The 10,523-nt window shown below is 29.7% G+C and overlaps 1 protein-coding gene across 1 annotated transcript in view; it reads right to left on the reverse strand.

Annotated features, from left to right (window-relative positions):
• Window positions 1–8,398, reverse strand: part of LOC106323493 — an 8,806-nt gene extending 408 nt beyond the window's left edge. Inside the window, exons 1-8 of the mRNA XM_013761605.1 lie at window positions 8,384–8,398; window positions 7,895–8,022; window positions 7,375–7,613; window positions 7,070–7,273; window positions 6,897–6,989; window positions 6,734–6,835; window positions 6,364–6,657; window positions 6,184–6,276 (exon numbers count right to left, since the gene is read on the reverse strand). Coding sequence (XP_013617059.1) covers window positions 6,184–6,276; window positions 6,364–6,657; window positions 6,734–6,835; window positions 6,897–6,989; window positions 7,070–7,273; window positions 7,375–7,613; window positions 7,895–8,018 — 1,149 coding nt within the window. The 5' untranslated portion in view covers window positions 8,019–8,022; window positions 8,384–8,398. The remainder of the gene's footprint in view (window positions 1–6,183; window positions 6,277–6,363; window positions 6,658–6,733; window positions 6,836–6,896; window positions 6,990–7,069; window positions 7,274–7,374; window positions 7,614–7,894; window positions 8,023–8,383) is intronic.
• Between the last annotated feature and the right edge of the window lie 2,125 nt (window positions 8,399–10,523).

Consider the following 10,523-nt stretch of genomic DNA (forward strand, 5'->3'; position numbering starts at 1 on the left):
TTTGGTTGGCAGTCTTCTCCACAAAGCCAGCCATGATATAAACGCATTACGTGGAATATGTTCCTTGAACCAAATAGTCTTGTACCAATATTTATTGTTGATAGTGTTTATATTCTTTTCTGACATTAATATCCATATTTTTTAGTAAACTGATCCAAAGAGATTAGTTTGTGGAGCTAACCAAACGAGGATTATAGTGTTTACTTTGGAAAAAGTAATAGGTTGAATGATAGATGGCGTGCGTACTTTTTCACATGGAAATCTGCACATATATTAAAATTGTAAGATTTGAATCATAGAGAAAATATAGTGTATATGACTGAAGTTGGTCCATTCCGAAACTAAAGATGGCTAAAATTCTTCTTTGTCAAAATGCATAGATGTGAATCTTATATGAATAGAGTTCTCCATTGCTTATAGCAGTGTAATAAACTCTGTGTGCAAAGGAGAAAAAATGTTATATAAGTGAAAAAAAAAATTATGACTTGTGCCTATAGGCTCTTCGCAATTTGAAGAAGAAAGAACATATTGTGTAACAATCTTTGGCTCGGTCAAATTTTATCTAGTTGTTTATAAAACTGTTGTTATCTGATTCATATAATTTTTCAGTGTTGATTTAAAAGCTCAAAAAACCCATCTATACTGACTTTTTGATATTTTTTTCTGTGATTTGAATTTAAAAAGAGATAAAACTTTCGATAAGTTATGTAAACTCAGAACAAGTATTTAGCTTTAGAAAGCATTTACATGTTTCAAACTTATAATATATACATATATAATGTTTAAAATTGTGCATATAAAACATGTGTAAAATGTGTCTGAATATGTTTCTCTTCTTTAATGTGTTAATCGTACTATATATAACATTATTTTAAAATTTCCAAAAATTTATGTCACATACAAAAAATCATCAATAAAAAATATAATTCTCCATCTACAACAAGAAAAATAAAAAATTATAAACATGTAAATTTAAATTAAGAAAAACTAACATTGGAAAAAACAAGAAGTTAATGTAAAAGAAGAAAACCAAAAGATAATATTATAAATAAAATAAATTTATAAGACACAATCCACGCTAAGCGCGGAAAAAATCTCTAGTCTAATGTAAAAACAATAATGAACACTTAGAAGCATATACAATTTATTATTCTAAACCACGTTACATTGATATATGTGGGGTCTCTTTATCAGCAGAAGACAGCTTCGTCTTTTGTCCTTTTCCATTTTTTGGAGTTTCAGTGTGTTTAAGATTGGCACATGTGCGTTATATAGTTTATTTTTCTAACATACATGTGCGTTTATATAGTTGTATAATAAATATTAGTTACGCAAGTTAAATAATCGTTCAAGTAACGAGAGTACGTAAAGAGCAATGGTCAAACGTTTTTCGTCTAAACTGCGGATAGATTTTTTAATCTCACGCGTAGAGCTGTAACGACTCGAGAGAAGAACACAAGATATGACAAATACGAAAGAAGGTCCTCTTTAAACAGCCTTTTTGTTTTTGTTTTTTCTTAAAATGTGAATTTTATTTTTACAAAACAAAATTGTTATGAAAGTCTAGATTAATACAATCAATTTTTAAAACATGGCAAACATGTCATTTTATTTATTTTCAAAACAAAATTGTTATGAAAGTCTAGTCTCATTTCAAGTCGAATCAAAATCAATCTTTTGTAAGTTCCTTATGGATGATTATGATATGGGTAAAATGGAGGAGACCAAGTTCGCTAATAGGAGAACGTAGAGCCTCATGTTTCCATAAAAATGTGATCTTCACTAGCCATTTATTGTGGCAACAAGCTATTCCAAGATCGTTTAGCAGCTCACGGTCCACGAACTCGAACTATTTCTTCTCTGAAACTTTCGCGTTATTCCTAATTCTAACAAGCTTTGTGTCTGTCTCACTAGTTACATCCATCAGGGGTTAAATGATTAACTCCTCTGGAACTCATAGCTTGGTGAAAGATACATTAAGAAGTATTTTTTTGGTTGGTTTGTCCAATGGTTATGTCTATATTTATAAATATTTGGGCATAGGTTTAAAGATTTAGAATCTTCTAGGGCATAAAAAGTATTTACAAATCTTTGTTTTGTTACAACAGTTAAAATCTTCTTTAAGTGCACGATATGATATTATAAATATTTAGATTCACTTTCATAAATGTTTTTTGAAAATCTCCATTGTTGAAGAAGTTAAAATACTTCGATCTCGAAAGGTTACACAATTTTTAATTGGTCGTATATATCAATTAATCCGAGATTTATTTCTATTTCAACATGTTATAACTAATATAACATCCCGCTTCTCATATCTTTTTGATATATGTTCTTGCATATATTGTTACAATAAAAAAATCACAACCTACAAATTTCATTTTAAAAAAAAACTCATTTTCTGCTATTTTACAACATATTGAAACCATGAATAGGATATAGGAAATGATAATCCGTAATCGAGACTCTAAACCATGAATATACAGAAAATGTGATAAGTGTAACAAATTATATTATGATTTATTCTGTTAGAATTTAATGCAACTGTTTATATGTGTCCGTATCTTTTTTGTAAGATATAATAGCATAAAGTAAAGTTGTATATTTCTTCTTGCTTTTTAGATCGTATAAAAATATAAGAGTACAATATAATGTATAAAGTATATAGGTAAAATCAAATATCTTAGCTAAATTACAACTATTTCAGACAATGGTTTCATAAAAACAGCACGAATATGCTGTACAAAGTAAAATGCATATAATTCCGTTGTACTAATTGATTGACTAAATAAATTGTTAGGATAGATATATAATAGGGTTTATAGTTAATAGTAAATAATTTGTTAGTCTGAAAGTATATTATTTATAATTAATATAAAGAAAATTTTTATAAATATCCCTAAAGATTAGGTCTAATATTGTGTTTCTATTTAAATAGTATTTGATTGTTCTCTTAGAGATCTTAATTTATGGAGTTACCTCCATTTCCATAAATTCAAATTATTTTTTTTGATTGCAATAGTATGTCTTATATAACTCTTAATCTGCCCTTTTCCGGGAAAACAACGGTCATCCCATGCTACTCTCGGCTTAGTTGTAATGTGAGCCAAAATCGTAATCTTTGGTTTTATTCTTTGAACAATCTTGTTTTATACTGAGGAAACAAAATAATTCTTTAACCAAAAAAAAAAACAAAAAACAAAATATTTACTTGGTTAATATGATAAATTCCATTTGTGCGAGTCTACATGTAGAGTTCGATCTTCAAACATATCCGTGCCAATAACATATGCCACACCTAGGCTATAGCACAAAGAGTTGTGTCAAACTAGTATCATCGATCATTTGGAATCTTTGTCAGTTCTGAACATATTATATGCGTTTACATGAGACTAAAAATATTTTCTTTTCATCTTTGAAGCTGAAAACCACAAACGAAAGATTCCTTTTGACGTTTGTCGTTAACATATATATATATTAGGAGGAACTTTTTGTTTGTCAACAGTTGATTAAAATTGTCTATTAAATAATAAAAAGCATGATCTAAAAAAAGTTGATTTATTTGTGCATGTAAGTCAAATATCTTTTCGATATTCATTAATTATTTGATAATTATAATAGTAATGATTTTTCAAAGTTATATAAACTATAAAAATCCTCTAAAACTGTATAAACTATTTTTCAAAGTTAGAACACTGTCTCACAGATTAACAACTAACTAATTGACTAGTGATCAATATTAATGGTGACAATCATGTGACATAAATGGTCGTTTATGCAGATTCCAGCCACATAAGTATCATGTGAACGGAACCATAAGTAGTTGTTTGTTTGGCTTCTTGAGGCGTGCCTATGTTTATGGGTCCACCTGCCTTCAATCCCACGCATTCACGATTCCTTCATATAAGATTGAACCGCGTAGAGTGATCAGAGTTGGCTTAAGCACCCGACTATCTCAAACTTAAAATAAATCAACATTGTACATCTTTTTTTTTTTTTTTTTTGAACACAAAATAAATCAACATTGTACATCTAAACATCAAGATTAGAGGTGTAAAAATAAGCTAGCTCGTTCAACTCAACTCAGCTCATAGTGAGCTCGAATCTTTTATGAGCTAGTTCAATTTTGCTCATTTATCATATGAATTTCAATATTCAAACTCGAACTCAGATTATCTAAATTATGAAATAAATGAGGTAACTCGCGATCTAATATAAAAAATAATTACAAAATAAAATAAAATATTAAAATAACTTCTCCAATATTATTTGAAAATTAAGTATTAAAATCCAAAACATTAATAATAAATACTAAATAAAACCAACACCTAAAATAAATTAAATTTAAACTAAAACAATGATCCAAAATTCCTATTCCTCATGAGAGTCTTAAGAAATTTTAATTAAAAAAATAAGTATGATAAATATAGAAAATATATTTTTTTACATATGAAAAATATAATTTATCTATATATATATATATATATATATATAATTGTAAGTATAAAAATGACAAATCTCATGAGCAGGGCTGTGCCTGAAAAAATTGGCATAGAAGCAAAAAAAAAAATTTTGACCTATTATTTTTATAAAATAAAGAAGGTTAAAAATTGTGCCTACATGAATCTAACCCTCTACTTAACGTACACATCATGATGTTTGGACCTATTGAGCTACAACCACTTTACATAGTTATTGGCCCTGTAAAATATATATCTTGTCCGGACCCTTAAACAAATGCTTTATTAGCTTTCATTCAGGTTCGGTCCTGCTCATAAATTAGCTCATGTTCATTATATATTGTTCATTTAACTTGTGATTTAATTTAACCTCAATCACTAAATCCATTTATTAAATGAATTTAAAAATTAAAATTGTGCCCATGAAAAATCTAGCTGAGATGAAACATCTCATGAGTTATAGTTCATTTTGACATCTCTAATCGAAATTAAAATAGACCATTAACATAAGCCAAATAACTAACTCAATAATACGTCACAATTATTGACAAAATTTTTGTTATAATGTTGTAACGAAGACCATCTATAATATATTTTGCTATTTTCACCTCTAAAATAGAGAAATTCTATAATAGAGATGAGATATGCTCTATAATGTATTTCTCAAAAATAGTGAATTCTAAATATAAAGTAAAAAAATAGAAGAATGCTATTTTTTCTTTTCAAATAGAAAAGATATTAGACATCTCTATTATACTATAAGAAATAGAGGTAAATGGCGCGCGAGTATGAATTTTTAGTTTTTAATTATTTATTTTATTAAATGATATATTTGTAATATTCTTTCATATTATACTCATTAAGTAAATATTTTTTTTTGCATCTTAAACTATCTATTTTTTACGAATGTGTGATATCACACTACAAAAAAAGGTAGTCTTACATCATTTATTTTGAATATTTGTATTACTTATAAATGATGTAAAAGAGTTTTACATCACTTAAAAAAATGACTCTGAAAGTGGTGATGCAAATAATTTACATCAATTCATTTAATAATTGATACAAAAATATAAATTATTTACATCATTTACATAAATGATGTTATTATGTATCATTTCTGATAAATGATATTAGTTCTTACATCAACTATACTAAATGATGTAAGTATTTCTATCAATTAAAATAATTGATTTAATAATTTGTATCACTTATAAATAACTGACATATAATTAATATCAATTTTAAGAAGTGATTCAAAAATGTATCATTATATAGTTACCGATTTAAAGTATTGGTATCATTTACTTATAATTGATGTTACATTTATTTCAGTTTTCACAAATGATTCTAATTAAATGTATCACTTATAAAAAGTGATGAAAATATTTTTTATTTCCGTATTTATTATTAATATTAAAAATATTATATTTTAGAAAACGAAAAAATATTTTTTTAAAGAAAAACACAAATCTGAATTACTAATTAATCTACAAGCATCTGAATTACATATTCATCCATAATACAAATTCACAAAACAGAAATAAATTAAACAAACATTGTAGAAAAATGTTGCTAAACTAATGTTAATGATGATCACCAGCATAGTTTCCAACATTTGAATATCCATGGACACCCGCATCATTGCATTTCCTGAAATAAAATAATATAAAATGTTATGTATCATACAATCTTTTTCTTTAAACTTAAACATACTATTTACCTGATTAGGATTAGATGGAGTCGGTATGTTTGCGAAAGGTGGGTTTGGTATGTTAGCAAAAGCTACTGCAAAACTTGCAGCCCATGCTCTTGCCTAAGTATTTATTTTAATGTATTAGTTTTATATATAATATATAATGATATATTTTAACTTATAGACTATTATTATAAATATTATTACCTGTTCACCGGTTGAAGTACCAATTATTTGTTGGATGAAAGTACTCATTCCCTTAACTTGATTTGATAGTTCTTTCACTTGTGTCTGCAACGCAACGACCATTTCAGAATTGTCCACCTCTTGTCTAGTTGCAGTACAACGTCTCACCAATTTTGATGGTGTAGGTCCTCGACCAACACAACGTACTCGTCCTGGACGCTCCGGACCAAAAACTTGAGCAAATTCATCATCCAGTGTGGCTGCAACATTGCTTGTGCCATGAGAATTTTGATTCAACAAAGTTGTAAGCGCTTCCTAAAAAACATGCAAAAAGTAAATGTTAAACTAATTGGCAAAAAAACAATGAATGATGATTTTATATAAAACTAACCGCTCGTGTTTTTGCCTCTTCACATACAAAGCTTCCATCAGGTTTCGTGCGCGTCTCAATAAAAAACTCTGCTCGACATGGAGTTTTTCCGGTTCTGATTGTCTTCATAAACAAAATTAGTATAATAAACTAGTTTTATATCATAACTATGAATGTTACTTACTATATCATTTCTTTTTCTCGAGAAACTCTTTCTTCCACATACATGAGGCATAGTATGTTTTTTTTGGTTCTTTGTATTCCTCTCTTGCATTTTCTGAAATCTCAAATGTAAAAATATTAAATGTGCTTGATAAGAAATATACAACATATAAATGTACAATACATAAATTTTACCTTCCATTTTTCAGTAAATCTCATGTGCACAAAATGCTCCCATTGTTCTTCAGGAACATTATTGGGTCGATTCTGCAATGTTTGAAGTTGATCATTTCGTTTGTGTTCTTTCCAAAGACGTAGTTTGACATCTTTGCATCTGCTTCCCAATGCACTCATCACATATCCTTTTCTCATCGTTGGATCATCAAACCAGAATTTGGACTGAAAAAACAATACCCAACAATTCATTAAAATAATACATATATCACAAAACATTACTTGATCAAGAAAATATATAGAGATGAAATGATGGCAGAAACTACCTGAATAACATCCCACGCTTTTCTTTTAGTGTGAATATTGACCATCCTCCAATCACTGTAATTGATAGGTAGCAAATTCACATCATTGCTTAATTGACCTAACCATGATCCGAGTAAACCACCAGAATCCCCAATTGGTTGACTGCTATTTTCATCAAAATGCACGATCACTTTACTGCTCTGAAGTTTCCATACATCTTTAGATGTCACCATTTTGCCTTCTACACTGCCCTCAGAATCTTATTGATAAACACATCACATAGACGATAAAAATAAATTAGTACATAATATAAAACTAAGTCTAGTGAGAAGACAATAAGATAGAGTCATGCAGAGAAAAATATGGCTTACAAGTTTCCACCATCTAATATGTTCAATAAAATAATAAGATACCAAATGAAAGAGAAATATAAAATCATGCGTGTATACCTTGTTGACTAAATGTCTAATTAACAATTTCTTTGAAAAAAAAATTCTATTAATATTAAAAGTAGTGATCAGTTTAGATTATATTTATTACCTATCACTTGTATTTTCCACTTGAAGCTTTTACATTCTGGAGCAAGTGGAGGAGGCGCATTGAAACTTGTTTCTAAATGCGGTGAATCATCTGGAGGTTGTGTCTCTGAATCCATGAAATCCATAATCCTAAACAAGATAAAAAATAAATAAAACTTGTTATATTCATTCTTACAACTATCGATAAATTGAGAAGAAGAAGAAGAAGACAAAAAAAATTTAACTAAACCTCAGAGAAGAGATATAAATGTTTGAGACAATTTTGTGTTTCAACAAAGACGTTGAAACTCAGAAGAAGATATATTTTTCAAAAAAAAAAACCAGAAAAAGATACATTTACAACAATTTTCTTTCGTTTTTGAAGAGAGACTCGTTTTGGAGAATCAAATTAATCCACTCAAAGCTCGTTCACTTAGTGGATGAATCCAATCAAATCGATCTGCTCAAGGTATCCCAACTATTGAATTCGATCAGGATCAGAGCTACGTACCTTAACCGTCAAAAAAGCGTAGTGTGCCTGCAAAAAAAAATAACTAAACATGTATATAATTAAGACACTCTTTAATTAATTCCCGCTTGAGAAAAAACGTAGTGGCGGGATAAAAAACAGACATTATTTTCACATATTTTCACTAATACATGCATGTGACCGAAGTCACTCAGAGTGTGACTTAGATTGTGACAATATATAATTGGCAAAAAAATCATACAAGACTAGATCATGCCACAAAGACGCCAGCAAGCTTTTGTATAGAATAGAGCCTTCTCAAAAATCCACATGTCACGTACAAGTACCTGCAAAAGCAACATCAATGTGTCTCACTTGCCGATAGAAATGTTCTTAAATTTCAAAGTTAGTTACAGCAAGTGAAATTAGATTTTGATTGATACTGCAGGCCAAATATTATTTTTAAAGTAATACCAACTAGTTGTAGCCTCGAAACAATAATTTGATCCACGCCCCTAGAAAGAAAGAAGTGATCCATGTGTACTTTTGTTATTGTCTCCAGCCACTACAATGCCTTTTGAATCGTACGCTTCAAATTAATTTCTGAAGATAGAATAGATATTCAGAACTCAGTACAGCTTCAAATGCACTTGAAACATTCTGATGACTAAAGATTATACTGACCTGTAAGGACTTGAGTCAAGAGTCAAACATATACTCTTTAGATGTGAGAAATCAAGTAGATGTCTACAGCTGTAACGATATAGAAACACAATCAATTTCTGGACAAGCTTATGCACAATCTAAAAGACAAAGGACAGTTGTCACGAATCATGCATGGGTAAACAAAAGAAAAAAAACCGTAAGGATCGAACCTGAATTATGGAAGCTCAAAGTTGAGTTGTTCATGAAAGAAAGGAAAATTTAATCTTAATCAGATTCATCATTCAACTGTTCTGAGCCATTTGAATCACCCATATCATATACGTCTCTCGGCTGCATAGGAATACCAATATTCCACTCTAATTCAGATGGATCTTTAACGTAGTAAACCATTTTTGCTTGAGACGCCAATATATATGGTTCATCCTCTGCATTATCCCCAGTGTGTAACAAGCGTGAAAAATTTACCATATGATGACCATATGTATCTGTTTTGTATCCTCGTTCCGTACGGGTGTCCGCCCACGTACACCTGAATAATAAAACTTTGAAAACTTCATAGTAGTTGAGCTCCATAACTTCGGTAAGGTTGCCATAGTATGGAACAATTCCTGTTCTTGGGTTAGGATCACGAGAACTAGCATAGCTCATAGTCTCAGCAGCCACATAAACACCACTATTTTGTGTTTTCATATTAGCTTCTCTTTCCGCTGTACGGAACTTGCAACCATTGATATTATAAGCTGTATACTTCAAAACTTTATCAGATGGACCCAAAGCTGAACACCGTATATCATCAGTTATCCCATTTGACTCTACTTTCTGTTTGAGCCAGTTTGCAATATTAAGATGCATTTCTCGATCAATGTCAATAGCACGATGCCTATTGCTTTGATGAGTCTGTTTCGTCAACAACTCATTTTTATATTTCCTAAACAATCAAGTAACATAACAAGTATATTAGTAAACTTTAATGAAACATAATTGAACTAGTTATTCTTGAAAGAGATAAACTTACTCTCGTAATGGATCAAGTAGTTGACAGTTGATCAATACATGTCGATGTGCTTGTTGTCTCTCAACATGACTAAGAGAATAAACTTGACCTGCTCCAACAAATCTTCCATGGTTTGGAAAAATAAGTAGAAGTTCTGAGTGTGGTCTAATGTTAGTATCAGCTAAAGGCTGATCATCAACGCGGCCAGTCCGAGTGAATCGTGTCTCTATATCATTGAGATACATTGAACAAAATGTTATACACTCATCAGCTAAATACTGCTTACATATAGATCCTTCTGGCTTAGCACGATTCCGAACATATGATTTAAAATATCCTAGAGTCCTGCAGGTAATTGAATCAAGTAAGGTTTCAAATGTGTGTATATATATTTATATATAAAAATTAATTAATCAAAACACACCTTTGAATCGGATACATCCAACGAAATGGAACTGGTCCACCAAGTTTTGCGTCTTCTGTGAGATGTACTATTAAATGTACCATCACTGTAAAAAAAGA

This window comes from Brassica oleracea, chromosome C2, assembly GCF_000695525.1.
Source record: "Brassica oleracea var. oleracea cultivar TO1000 chromosome C2, BOL, whole genome shotgun sequence".
Classification (NCBI taxonomy): domain Eukaryota; kingdom Viridiplantae; phylum Streptophyta; class Magnoliopsida; order Brassicales; family Brassicaceae; genus Brassica; species Brassica oleracea.